This window comes from Nipponia nippon, unplaced genomic scaffold (genome assembly GCF_047370975.1).
Source record: "Nipponia nippon isolate SJK-2023a ecotype South Korea unplaced genomic scaffold, ASM4737097v1 scaffold_5, whole genome shotgun sequence".
In the NCBI taxonomy this organism is placed as follows: Eukaryota; Metazoa; Chordata; class Aves; order Pelecaniformes; family Threskiornithidae; genus Nipponia; species Nipponia nippon.
In genome coordinates, this window is record NW_028262369.1 from 84,265,296 (window position 1) to 84,280,357 (window position 15,062).

Below are 15,062 nucleotides of genomic sequence, written 5' to 3' on the forward strand. Positions count from 1 at the left end.
CCTGTAATTCAAAAAATCAGATAAAGGAAGGTGCACAGTTATGATAAAGCCTTCATCTACCCATGTACACAATATCTGGAATTAAGTTAAACTTTTAACCTCTCGGAAAGATGAACCCAAATTTGTGATTTAGAACCCCAACCAATGCAGAGAACAGTCTCTAAAATCCCAGCAATACCTTTGATTAAATATACAGAGGCAACTTCTATGTTGCAGATGATAGGAAAAAGAGCAAGAACAAAATTCAACCACTGAACCCGAAATCTGAAATTTGCTTTTCCTCAGATCCTCAGGCTTGCCCCTTAGAGTTCTACACACTGAGGGAGAATTTTCCCCTAAAATATCTAAGACTGACAGAAACTTGTGCTAACATACACCTAAGGGCAGAGAAAGTTCTCTTTACAATCTCTAGCAGAGAGTCTCAAATCTACAAGCAGACAATATTTCAGTCATGTTTCAACTAGAAACCATCCTTTTATCAGGAATTCTGTATATTCGCTATCATACTCTTAGAGTATATATTTGTAAAAACATGCTTACAGAGGTGATGTTGCCTTCAGCAAGTTTTATGATGCTAAAGCTACCTTCCTCATCTTCAATTTTTGGTTTCTTAGGGTTGGGTCCATCTTCACTGCTGCAAATGAGAAGAAGAAAAATCAATATAAACACTTAAACTGTCTTGCCTAAGTAGGGAGTCCGTAAATTAATGAAATATACACTGAACACTGGACAAAACTTCATTACACAACTGTTCCCAAATTAACACTAAACCATGCCTTATTTTCCCCCACAGGCTGCCCAAAGCAGACAGTAGAAACAGAGATCAAACTTTACCTTAGCATAAAGTAAAGGCACCGCTTGTTAAAAGCGAGAGATTATTCATGCTTATTTCAGGGGTGAATTTACTTGCATATCTTCCCCACCTTTCTAAATATACAATATCTCCAGTCACTTTACTTGGAATCTGTATATTGAGTTAACCTTGATAACTTACAGTATATGATTTACAGTATATTACATGACATTTGGTGTTCTCACCAGATCTTAACATGAACTGGCAATGAAATGTAACATTTAAGTAAGAAATTAATCTACTCTTCAAAAATTACCTGCTAGTTCCTGTCTTGGAATTGATAGCTACTACAAATCTGTTTACACAGTGGCTTTTGAGTCCAATGACCCATATTCTCCATCAGCACACGAGAGCTTTACAAAATTCCACTTACAGCAGTCAAAACCTGCTAGACAAACCCCAATGAAGTAGCAAAGAACTCTCTTAGGCCATTTTAAGCTACATCTCAAAATGCTTTCAAAGACAATTTGTTATTTTTAAAAGGCTAATTGTGACTTTAGGCTACTTTCTAGCTTTACCCTCACAGGCAACACATATCAAGGTGTACATTCAAACCAGGAACTTAATTGTAACACCTAACATGCCAAACTTTAGAGTACGTCTTGGCAACAGAAGAAAATCCAGCTAATCACAAAAGGGGAAGAAAATCAGACACTATGTTCTGTGTCACTGAATGTGACAGGCTACTGACACACAAGAATCGATTTCAGTTTAAGCACGCCAGCGATCTAAACGGCAGTATTTGCCTTCAAGGAATCCCAAACAAAGTAAGAAGTTTTTCTTAAAAATTCTACTACTGCAGTGAAAAGAAGAAACTGCTTGATGATGTAGGGATGAAACCAGAGATCCTGAACTAGGTGCTGCTTTGCATTTTACAAGGGTAGAACTGATTTTAAAAATTGCATTCAGTGTTACAGAAGCAATCAACTATTAGAAAGAACTTGCACAGTCTTCCTTTTCATTTTCTATAGCACACTCCTCCCCTACTTTACAATCAGTATCTATCCCACTTTGTTTCAGTAGTCTTCTCTGTCCTTTATTTAATTTTGTCACTACTGAAATGAAATCCCTTCTCCTCAGCAACTCCTGTCATCCAACATAACCTTACTTATCACTCTAGGAGAGCAATAACTTTGGTTACGCCTCAGGACAAGGATAGGATACCTCGCTTCATTCTCAACTCTGCTGACTTTCTGGCTGACCTTGAACAAGTTGCTTGATTGTTTCGGACAGCCAGTATGCCTGTCTGTAAAATGGAGAAACTGATACTTAATCTAACACCAGTGAGTTTAGAACTTCTACTTGAGCCAAAATTCTTGTATATTGACATGGTTTAATGAAAGGTGCAAAGAACAACAAAATTTCTCTTTTAGAATATTTTTCTCCAAAGTTTTTTTCCACTCAACTGCAATGTCTTGAAATCTTTCTCCTTCTGCATTATTTTTACTGATTCAAAACGCTTTGGGATTGGAGGAAGGAGGAGAACATAAATGATGATGCTGCATTTAATTGCCTAGGACCAAATCTATAGCTGTCATTAATCAGTGCAGTACAGCAGAAACTAATGAATCCATACCCATTTATACCAGCCAGGGATCTGACATTTAGAATCTGTTGCTGGTAATGCACTGATTAGCAGTATTTTTAAACTGTAACACGTGCAGCTACTATTTGAAAAAAACGAATAAAATACAAGATTAATTTAAAACACCCACTTCTGCATTTATATAGAAGCCTCTCACATACTGCAAAGCTGGATGAGGTAACAGCCTCTCCAAAGCCAGCCTAAGAAGGAAAAAGTAAAATGCTTTCTATTTTACTGGATTTTTCAAACTACACAGAGTTTAGCAGAAGTGAAACAAACGAATGCTGAATATTAAAATCTGTATTAAGATATCATGCCTACATTTATGCTGCCTTAATCCCGTTAGACCTTAAAATTAAGCAGGGATGAATCAGGTCAATATGATGATAGGAGACACAAATCAGTTTTAGAAAACAAAAATAATGGTCAAGAGAGCTTCTAGCCAACTTTTTGAAAACACTTTAGTGCAAATTATCTAGATCTGATAGTTTTAATAAGTTGAATGTTATCTGGTGTTTAACATTTTCCTTAAGTCATTGTTGCAGTGATGCACTTTTCTTTATCAAATGATTTAATTCTATCACTCAGCTTTTCCCCAAACACAGAACAAAAACATAAAGTTAACACTTTCGTCGCACTCCCGACAATACAACTGTTCCCATTCATTACTACAGCAATACCAGCTTCTTTCATATTTTTAATCCTATTACCATCATTCTTCTTTGCATAGTTGAGTCTGTACCCTTTTGCCTCCCTTACAGATTTTTTTTTAATCATTTTAATGCCCTACGCCAATTTCTATCTCAATTATTTTTATAGCTGCTTTTATCACTCTTCTAAAGGAAACCAGTTTTTAAACAAAATAGCTTTCCTTCTTGCTTGTCAAATTGATGCCTTTGGGGTGATATGTTTTTAAGCAACTACCACTAATGGGTCACTGTTTTCTGTTTAAATTCTCTCCCTAGCTTGTTTGAACCCAAGTTTTGCCTTTTTTTTTTTAAACTAGTTCTATCACTTTTTAAAATACGCATATAAATGCATGTGTGTATACACACACACACACACACACACAGAAACTGGGGCAAAGACGAGAATTTAATCAGTGTGAATTCACAGACACACCAAGGCAAGACAGGCACACACAGCAATGACCAAAATAAAAAGCAAGGTGTTTCCCAGTCTGTATACAGAAATGTGGTCATTATTCCAGAACAGTAATGTGAGAAATCCTGTGTCAGGTCTTCCCAAAAATAACATGCTGAGGAGGCTCTAGCCAACCCAAGGTAAACGATATATGACAGCTCAGCTAAGCAAGGCCTCAAAATGGCTTAAAGACGTTGTTCCTAGTGCTGAAAGGACTGAGCTAAAAATGACAAAAGGGAGGGGGAAGCAGCTAACTGAGAACTCTCCAACATCCCAGGGGACCCACTAGTTATATTATAGGCATTCAATAAATTAAGCTCAAAGAAGCAGATTTTGTTTGAACAAATTGACTTGTGGCTGGGCTGACAGTACCAATGCAGTAGCAATTAAACATTTATTCTTCATATTTGCAGCACAAAAAGTAAACACAGTATATATAATAACAAAAAAAAAAAAAAAAACAAACAATTTTATCTTAAGAACTGTTCAGACAATAGATGTTCCAGGAAGAGTCCATAACAGTTTGATTTTTCAAGACATCCACATTTATTGCACAGCAGATAATAACGAAGATGCTTTTCTTTTGATTTGGAATTCAAAATGAAAGCTACAGAACAACCTAAATTGAGCACACTGAGAAGGAATAGTCATCTTTACAGCTAATTTAAAGCTCCGCAGTATTTATTCTAAACTAAATTAGACCCTCTGTTATTCTTATTTGAACTGTTTTATAACTACCAGTAGGACAAACTGTTTGACACGAAGACCGTAAGCAATGCAACATGTTGCCCAGAGAGCATGTGCAGTCTCCACCCCTGGATGTTTTCAAGACCAGACTGGATGAAGCCCTGAGTTACCGGTTTAGATCTCATAAGTGACCCTGCTTTGAGCAGCAGGTTGAACAAGAAACCTCCTGAGGTCCCTTTCCAATCTGATGGGTTCTGTGATTCTGTGACAACAAATACAGACATGAGGAAGCTACAGACTGGCTCCTGGTGTGTCTCGCCCCATAATAGTAAGACCACCAGTATTCACAAAATACCCCAGACATACTGTGGTATCACACTATCCTCCACCCATCAGTATTTTTTCAGTGTGTAACTCATTGATCTTATGTTCAAAAGACTCTGAGCCTGCTTCAGCCAGCAAAACCAATTTGAAGTGTAAAAAACAGTTTCAAAAAAATCCATAATACATCTCCAACTTACTTGTCTTTGAAGATGTCTTGAGCAGTTTTCTCTTCTTTTTTCTTGCCAACTTCCTTTAGGGGGAAAAGTGCTTTTACTTTTTCAAGAGGAGCCTGACACCTTTCTTTTACCACATGGGGCATCTCCAGCATCTCTAAAAGGTGCTGTTCAATTGGCGGCAATGGCTCATTGGGGTGAAAAGCCTTATGCTGCAAACACTGCAAGAAACAATTTAAGCAAAAAAGCCCTTTTAGTTTATGTGCTTTTAATATAATGCCTGTATGTCTGACATCGTATGGTACATGCAAAGTATCTTCCATATTAAAGAAACTACCTTCATATTGCTGACAAATATTCCAGCTCACAAGTGGATTGAAAGTCATATGATCATCTGTTTAAGGAGATTAATAATGATATTAAACAAGAATACTGATGCAGATCAGTGTTCCCACACTCACTGGAATGAGTTCTATGAAAATTATTAGGAAAATCCCAGGAATGAAACAGTCATCTGTATCTGTTCAGCTTTTCAACTTCACTTTACCTTTAAAATGCAGTTCTATTATAAAACAGTCACATGGGAGATTTCTACACATTCCAAAATTAGGCAACGAGATATATACCCCAACCATGTATTCCAGTTACTGTCACAGTTTATTGTCCCTCAAAGGAAATATTTCTTCTTGGTCAATAAAACTCAGTATGGATACAAAAGAAATTTTCACCAGTTTAAGAGCAAATGGAAAGAGAGAAGTTAAATGTGCACAGGTCAGGCACCGAATACAGGTATGTTTGCAAATTAGCTTTGAAAAGAGTGAGGGAATGAAGGGGCCTGACAGATGTACATCAAAGTTGGAACAGATGGTAGGAGCTACAGAAGAGAAGGCTTTTGCACTAAAGTGCATACAGTCAGGGAGCCAAGCAGAGGGAGAGAGATGAGGTTAATGAAGCAGGCTACAGAAATTCCATTGGGAATTTTAAAAACAAAGTAGGTATCTCTTAAATGTTGTCAAGTGTGGGATAGCAGTAGAGATGTATGTGCATGTATACGCACAGATACCAGTGCATGCACACACATACATACACAAAAAACATGTGATGTACATGGGAGAATAATTTTTCCAAGCCCACTGTACTGGGTGAATCAGACACAAGCGTGAAGGTAACTTAGTAAACTAGGAATACAGCAGAGATTTGCTCCCCTGTTGGCTGTCAGACATGACATTAATTTTAAAAACAAAACCAAAGCAAACAAGCAAACCCCTCTACTCATGCTGAAAAGCTGCCAATAAAGAAAATGCAGACCATATGCTACACATCAATACTGATGTGCTTTCATGCTGCCATTAAGATTCCAATCCATATTAGAACATACTTTCAAAAGGAGGCAGTCATACAAGGCTACTGATTTGGAAACACTTGTAATGATTTAAGGCATAATTATTTTGAAAGAGAGCAAAAATGTTGCTGGAAGCTGCAGTAATGGCTCTTGTGATACAAAAAAATAATATTAAAACAACATTAGGGGATTGAATTAAACTCACAAAGCAAAAAACCTAAGTCCCCTGTTGTGAATGTGTTTTTCAGGCTTTTGCATCTGAAATGTCTATGTGTGCAGCTGCAAAAGCTGAGCAGACTGAGTAGCCACAGCCTCCACTCGTTCCTGTTTTTCAGAGTAGATGATGACCTCTGAAACCTGAGATGGCAGGTACCGTCAAAACTCAGGTGCTAAATGGAGATGAAGTTGAATAGACTTAACCTGAAGTTTCTAATCCCAAACAGTCCCTTTAACCTTGCTTCCTCTTCCTTCTGTGCACAGCAAGAACCACTCCTACCTTCACTGGCTAGACAGCAACCCGCACTGCCACTGGCTTCCAGACTCACCATTTTATTCATGCATGTTGTCAGCAATGTACTAGTTCCTCCTTGCTCTTCCTAATTTCCTTACGTTTCCAGCCTAGAGATGTAGCCAGCTTTCAGGAACAGGGGTCACACTAAGACACTGGCCAACAGATGTAATGAAGCGGGCTTTTCACATAATTAATTACATGGTAAGCAATGGAATAAATGCATGAATAGACAGGAATTTACTGCACGAAAGCATTCTGCTAGCATCTAGGAACACACTTTTGTAAGAACATATTTTAGCAAATCTATAAATCCTACAGGAACCTAACAGTACTTAAAGGCTTAGAACATGGGAAGCAGATTCAGCCATCTAAAAGATAAGCATCTAGTCTATACCAGTGACCTACTCACTCTATACAACCACAACTATCATGTACTTATAATCTCCAAAACAAGAAGGATCAATTGCTTTCCCAAGGTTCTTTTTTCATGGATTATGGAATAGGCTTGGACAACTCAGCTTACACTAGTTAGCTAGCTTTTAGGTGGTTAAGCATGTGTGAACTGAATTCCAACCCAAGTGTCTTAGAGTTCACTTTACACCTGGTTTGTGATGATTTCAAAATGACCTTCCAATAGATCCACTACGTTCAAAGGTAAGTTTACTTGTTGCTGAAAGCCCTTACTGACTTCTGTGAGCTGCCTCCTGTCCCCCTGCTGCACTGCTTTTTGAAAGAACTTCACTGTACAGTCCAACCACTTACAAACGAGCTCAGTCCTCTACACGTGGTCTAACAAGAGCCACTGCAGCATACGGAGATGCAGACTCTGCAGCTGGATCCCATGACCTATGCGATGCTGCAGGCCGCCATCCCCACACACCTTCCCCGCAGGTCTGCCTCAGTACAGAACAATCCTTGTTGAGCAATTTGTTTATTTGGCTATCAAATAAAATGCACTGCATTCCCTAAATGTCTTATGTGCTTCAAATCCCTGTATTTAAGAGGAACAACTTAAACAATGACGTTGGAAGTCTGCCACCACAAAAGCTAGGCATGTTCACTGGGGCTTTTCTGGAAGCAAGGAATAAAAGTTGAAACTCTGGATATAGGATATTCCTCATCTTCTACTCAGCAAGCATTAGCAAGTCCTTTCCACCCACTCTGTCATTTCCTGATGCCTACCACTACTTCCAGAGATATAATTTAGCTTGATGTTTCTGTTTAAATTTTGGCTCTTGTCACTTATCATTCCAAATATCTTCATGAGGCAACAGAGCAAGGAAATGAAGGGGGAGTTCATCCTTTCTTCAGAGTTATTTTTCCAAACCATCCTGTTCAGCCCAATCAATTTACTGGCTACATTCAAAAGATGATGTATAATTTTTCTTCATAGTTCTCAAGGAACCAGCAGTGCCACTTGGTCCAAGAGCAAAATATTAAGAATCTGGAACATGTTTGCAGCAAAAGAGAGAACAATCTTTTTGCGACCTATATGGATTAGTAACAGTTTTGTAACCAAGACAAAAAAAATGGGGCTGTGCAGGGGCAAAAGAAAGCACTAAAAGGACTGGTAATTTAGGGCTTTATAAACAGCAAGCACTGTGGACAGGAACTGTATACTACCTAGTAGATTGAAACAGTCAGTAAATACTTTTTTCCACAAGTAGCATTCATCCTTACAAAATCCTACTACCCTCTAAGGAAACTGGCGAGTTATGCAGTTAGTCTCTTATAGCAGCACTTGACTCGCCTGCTGGGACAACGCCATCATACTGTTTCAGAAGACAAATGGCACACCTAAAGAAACATCTTTCCTTGATAGGCGACATCCACTGAACCAAAACAATGCAAAATTGTATCCAGCAATACAACAGAGGAAATTCTGTCCCCTACGTGTTTCATTTACAAGCAAAACCATATTTGTTTTGTAATACCCAAGCTTTACAATCCTTCCTAAAACATGAGTCATGCAGAGGTCAATCCATTTTAAGCTCTTGCCCAGCAATAACCTTCTACTGACCAAATCTTGCATTCAATTACACACTGTCTTGTCACTATGACTGGCAGAATTTGAAGGGAACACTGGGTTCTTCAGGTGTCAATAAGAGTAGGATTTGAAGACAGTGGGCTTACATGTGTTCCTGAAACATAAATATGACCTTCAGATCCACTGCTTCTTTTGACAATACTGAGGCAGCATGGCTTTTGGAAGCTAGGGTAAGTTCTCTTCATTTAAAAAAGCATCTTCTTCCTACTTGTAAACTGAAAAAAAAACTCATTTGGAATTGTTGAGATAGGATGAACATTGATGTTGTAATATCATTTTTGGTCAATTTTCAGAGTGGACTCACATACTCAATGTATCTCCATGGCTCTGTATACAACACAATTCTGCAGCTGCATAAATTGCATTGTAATTTTCCTTATTTTTGAATTTGCTGTGCTTTTTTTTGGACACTTGAATTCCAATGTATAATTAAGTCTCTCATCTTCACAGTTGCAATGAAAATCTTCATGATATGAAAGGAATGTAAATCAAAATGGAGACAGCTTGATACAATAACTGCAAGAAGTGTGAACTGTTCTGCTTGCCCATAAAACGCGTCAGCTCAGACACCCAAATGGAATATTTCAAATGTCAACAATATTAACCATTTACTACTGATCAAGTTCACCTCAGACTGATCTGTTGTGGAACCACTGCTAGATGCAACAACGCACAGAAAAGCGACTGCTCAAGATTTGATGGGACACAGAATGAGGAGCTAAGAGATCCCTGATTTTCGGTCAGTTTCCCTCTTTGCCCAGAAGCTGAAGAGTGAGTCTATGCCCGCACCATGATCGTGGCAACACAGTGTTGAGACACCCAAAGCAAGTTTTAACTTGTCTAGTCTAGGTGCCTGTGAATATCACTGTTGCTGTTGCAGACACCTCAGCACAGGTGCAATTTCCCTTGCTTCCTGGAAACTGGAAATTTTAAGAATAACATCTATGTCAGGGACAACATAGAAATGACTGGCTACCCCATACTTAAGTGCAAAAGAGTGTATACTCCTATCTTCACAATGCAGATCCTTCCAATGTGAATCGAAGAGACAGAAAGGTGAAAAGTCTTAACAAAAGAAGTTTTTAAAAAACATCATATAGTTCATCTCACCTGATATAATCTCTGAAAATGAGGGTTTGGGATTTTGCTGGGCTTAAACAGGTCCTCAAAAGTTTCTCCATCATCATCTTCATAAACCAAATTCATAGAATCAATCAAAGAGTCAACAGCAGATAACTGATCCACTAAGGCAGCAATTACATACAAAGAAAAATTAAATACACTTGCAGATGGATGCATTTCTTGAAACAATTTATGTGAAGATTCACTTCACAATGTGAGATTTTGACCAAGTCATTACATGCTACAGAATACACTGCACATATAGACGTGCCAATAAAGAATATGGATAATGGACACAATAATAAACCCCCTGCTTTATTTAAGGACTACAATGTAAAGTCATAAAGCCTTTTTTTTTCCCCCCAAGACCTCAATTATTGCTGCTTTTCTGCTTCCATTTTTCTTCTTTTTCAAGATGTTTTTATTTGCAACAGAAGGTTTATAGGCCTCTTAGAAAATAAGGAGAACAGCTGGTTTGGAAAACTAAATGGCATAATATAAATTTTAAAAGTTATGATTGCAAATTAACACAGTTCACAATAGTCAACTATTGCTTTGGTAAGACACGTTTTAGATTTGTTCTCAAACTGCTGGTTACAGGCAAGAAAATAGTAACTGTTTCAGAAACAACCCAGCATGCTTTATATACCCTGACGTGCAGATGCCCATTCAATGGATCTCATAACAAATTAAAGAAGTAGGAGTGCATTTTAAACTACATCCATTTACGCTCATTGCTGTGCAAAATTCTCAGAACAGTGAGTCAAGCTTGGTACGGCTGCATGTTCTATGGCTCTCCAAAGACGCCCTCCATCTGAATCTGGACACCAGTAAGCATGCTTTAAAAAACAACACACCACAGAAAACATAGTCTTTGCCTTTGTACATTATAGTAACAGGCCACACTGCAACTGGCTACAGGACCAGCTTTGTATGAATCCAGCCAATGCCTCTCTTCTAATTCTAGCTAGCTAATCACATATTGTAGCTCCCACAAGGTTGGCCGTTTAGTCTCACAAATGAGTTCAAAGATCAAAGGATACGGAGGACTAAATCTCAGATGGCTATCACAGAGATCCTGTGAAACTAATAATCCCAGAACCTGAGCCAGAAGTCATTTAACAGGACAGTTTTAAAAGATTGCCTGCAAACCTCAAGTCTGCTCAGTCTGCAACTAAGCTGCCAAAGTTTTGATACAGGATTTACATTTCAAGATGACATCACCATAATGTATTCCCAAAGGGCTGGGTTTTTTTTTCCTAACCCAAAATAACGACCAAGCTTATGTTTTCATTGGAAAGCCAAATATTCTAGGTCTTTTAGAGCGTCTTAAAGGAAGACAAGTAGGTTGCTTTGTCCAGTTGCCCAGTGAAGGACTATCTTACCTGTAGGAATGAATTTTTTATTGTTTTTCAAGGATGAAAATATGTATTGTCTTAAGTCTTCCATGTAGGGAAGTTGCACATAGATGAGACACTGAGCAAGACAAAAGAAGAAAGAAACAACTGAGCCTGAAGTAAAAAAATCTAAAGCATCCCAAAGTGCCCTATGAGGGCAATATAAACATAAGAAAAATCCAAAGATCTAATAGCTGTGTGTATCAAAATACTTAAATAAAATATTTACAGAGCCGCACAGTTTTAAGCAGAATAAAACACAGCATTATTTTATAACATAGTGATGGCTACACTCCTCATTTTTCTACTGGTAGAATAAAAACCTCCCAGGTCATTTGATCCCTTTTCTTCTGCAGAGTTCCAACCAGGCAAGCTTTAAATACCCCATATATTGGCATGTTGGGAGGTTTTATCATAGCTTACTGGGTTTCAAAGTCAAAGGTTGGTTTTGGTTTTTTAACATTCTCAGCCCAATTTTTTCTTTATTCAAATACCTCCTCCAGTTCATACCACCCTAAATAATTCCTTTCCATCCTTTATGTTTATACCCTTCAAAAGTCTGAAGATTGTTATGTCCGCCCCCACCTTCGTCATTGCTTAGCCATGCTATACATATTTAGCTCTTTCAATAGTCTCTCGTAAGTAAGATCAGTGGAAACATATGCTGCAAAAATTCTGACATACTGTGTTGCTTCTGGGTCTCTCAGAACTTTAAAACAATTATTTCAAATATGATTCTGCTGTGTACAGGACTTTCCTTCCCCCCCCCCCCCCCCAAAGAAACAGACTTCATTTTTTTCTCCTGTTTTTCAAATTAACCTTTTCAAGTAAATAAATATACTACTGTCTTCCTAACTCTCCATATGAATTTAAAGTACAGCTTTAAATGCTGTGAGCTCCTCCCCTCAGTTCCAATTGACTTGGAAACCTAATGACAACAGCGCAGTTGGACATGCTTGAAATGCCACACCAACCATGAAATTCAAATTTTGCTCTAGCAAGCAACTGGGAGATAAATCCACAGTTTAAGAAAATGATAGAATCGAGTGCAACTTCGGATTGTATGCAGAGAGGTCGGTAGTAACACAGCAATAAAGCAGTGGTAACTTACTATATAAGTATGTGATTACACTGTTTCTAGATAGCAAAAAAATTGAGATTTCCAGGGTAATAAAATTAAATTATTACTATGTTATTAAAATAAAATTCAGTATTATTTAAATCTGTAATATAGAGGATACTAATAGAAATGTATAGCATTATTCTTCCATTTATTTTTTCTATGGAATTTTCTTAATACTATTTATTACCTCCTTGTCCTAAGACTTGGTACTATTTCCTAAAATCACTCTGAAAAGTCACACCGGTTTCTTCTGGTATTATATAACACTGCAAATTCATATGGTTCAAATATGATCATTTATTAATTGGTATTTGTAAAGCATCAATACAGAGGCTCTCTACAGAAAGGTAAGGGTGAAAAATTACCTCGTATGCATCCTTAATATATGGAAAAGCTACCCCAATTTGTGGGTTACATCTTCTATCATAAGCATAACGCACTATAGCTACCACTTTCAATTCATCCAACGCATGAACAAGGGCAGAAAAAGCAACTGCTGCATTCTGGAAAGAAAAAATTCTAGGGTCATGCAAGTTCTTATTAGTCTGCTGAAATACATCTTTCACAGCAAATTCAACAGCATTGATTTAGTCAAGAGAAGTTCCCATTTCAGCTATAACTTCAACACAGGCATTTTTCATGTTCAAAAAACGAGGAAGCAGAAAGGTCAAATCTCATCATGATAGTGGATCTATTCAAAGCTGAGCAAACTTTAGATCCAGCACGTACCACCTTTTCCACTAGGTGTGAAGAGCTCTTGAAAGTATTACAAGAGAAAGGGAGGGAAGTCAGACCCTTAAAAGGAACACATCAGAGCACTACAGTGAGGTTTTTATGTCTAATATTAAAATAATTTGGAGGTCTGTTCTAAATAACACAGTGACAGGGCACGCTGATGCTCTGCATGAGAATGGACTTAAGCTCCAATTCCAGATTCCCCATGTCCAAACATGATATTTACCAGTTTCTCATTCATGAGATATGGTACTCATTTGAGGTCTAATCCAACTTCTTTTCATCCTAATGGGCAATGGAACAAGACTTCTGTAAACTGCATTAAGAGTATTTATTTTATTAACACGGAAAGAAGGGACAATTTCAAGCAGCACTAATATTCTTTTCTGTTTCACAGCAAAACACCTTCAGCATTAAACTTCAGTTCATCTTACCTCATCGTCTTTCGCTGCAAAGACCTTCAGAACCTGGTTGCCCATGTAGTAATGCCTCTGGATCTATAGATTCAAATACTCAAGAGTTAACCTGATCTAAAACAAATGTCATTAATGTGACTGGACCAATTAAATTATGAAACAACTAACACATAACTCAAGTGAGAAGCCACAAAACTTAATTACTATGCACAGAAGTTAAAGCGCTGTATATGTTTCATATCTCCATTTATTCCTCAATGCGGATATTCAGTCATATTCGGCAGGATATTCTCATACCTTCCTATTGATAGGCAGGAATGAAAGACTACAGTACTTGCAGCTGTAACCAGTCTGAATAATACTGCAGTAATTCAAAAGTTAGTGAGGAAAACCACAGTAATTAACAAGAGACCTAAACCTGGCTGACACCACATCTATGCTATTAAATTTTCCTAGCAAAGACATGTCAGAAAGGAGCTGGAAAAAGTCACATCCTTAATTAATAAAGCTACTTCAACAGCAACCTGGAGTATATAGAGCTGTGCTGGCAAAGAAGCACTTCTGTTAGCAGTTATGCTGTTCATGAACACAACTGACCCAAAAAAAAAATATACAGTTTCATCAAGGGGCATTGCTGGCATAGCTAGAGCTACAAAGTCTGTGAGACGCACACCCAGCAAAACACTGCAATGGTGGAAAACCTGTCACAAAGACTGCACACTACTACGAACACCAGTTAAAATGACCTTTCTTTGTTAAAGAAAAATCTCTTCAGATTACACTGCTTCCAGACTAACCTGGAGTTTCATTATTTAGCAAATTACCATAATGCTGTTGAAGTCGGAGACAACTTGCACCAGAGCAGATCTGTTTAATGTATTACAGCACGATTCTTCAACTCAGATTATTCTACCTGCAATTATTTTTTGCTGTTCTGCCTTTAAAAGCTCAGGAAATTTTATGTTCAGTACAGTATAAATATCTAGATGTGTGTATCACTATACCTTTTTTGTTTGAAAAAAAAAAAAAGGTCCCTTTGTCATATTTTCAAGTATTATTTCTTGATTTACATGGCATTGCTTATAAATTAAAAATCAAAGTTTAAGCGGCCTCTGATCTTCTTTCCTGAGGGACGTGAATAACTCAGAAAAATAATATGAGGTGGTTCTATTCCTTCTTTAATTATGTATTTGGAGCCGTTCCAGTTTCTCTAGTTAATAATAAATTATCTTTTCTCCGAAGTTTTTAAAAGAAACAATTTAATATAAAACATACATTTAAATAGTGCCAGTATTATGATTCCAAACAATAAAATTCAGGAGCCAAAACATAAGGAAAGCATGGGTCTTGAAAATTCCAGTTGTAGTTGAAAACTTCCTGATGTTATCTATACAGTGCAATTTTAATCCTGCAATCACACCTGAATAATTTTATTCCACTGAGGTCTATGCAACTACTATTGGGCATAATTACTCACACTGTAACTAACAGGACCAGAGCACACTTTAAGATGTAATTCCCATTCATTATGAAATCCGCAGACAAGAGAAGCACATCATAAAAATTATCAAAAGCAATAAATATTTTGTACACTGAAAAAATAT

The 15,062-nt window shown here is 37.5% G+C and overlaps 1 protein-coding gene across 3 annotated transcripts in view; it reads right to left on the minus strand.

The window, feature by feature from the left end:
• The window catches only part of XRCC5 (X-ray repair cross complementing 5), a 56,644-nt gene that overhangs the window by 19,951 nt on the left and 21,631 nt on the right, over positions 1 to 15,062 (minus strand). For all 3 annotated transcript variants that reach the window (XM_087732984.1, XM_087732983.1, XM_087732985.1), the window contains exons 10-15: positions 13,477 to 13,539; positions 12,673 to 12,810; positions 11,173 to 11,263; positions 9,776 to 9,909; positions 4,790 to 4,986; positions 541 to 634 (exon numbers count right to left, since the gene is read on the minus strand). In XM_087732984.1, coding sequence (XP_087589110.1) covers positions 541 to 634; positions 4,790 to 4,986; positions 9,776 to 9,909; positions 11,173 to 11,263; positions 12,673 to 12,810; positions 13,477 to 13,539 — 717 coding nt within the window. The remainder of the gene's footprint in view (positions 1 to 540; positions 635 to 4,789; positions 4,987 to 9,775; positions 9,910 to 11,172; positions 11,264 to 12,672; positions 12,811 to 13,476; positions 13,540 to 15,062) is intronic.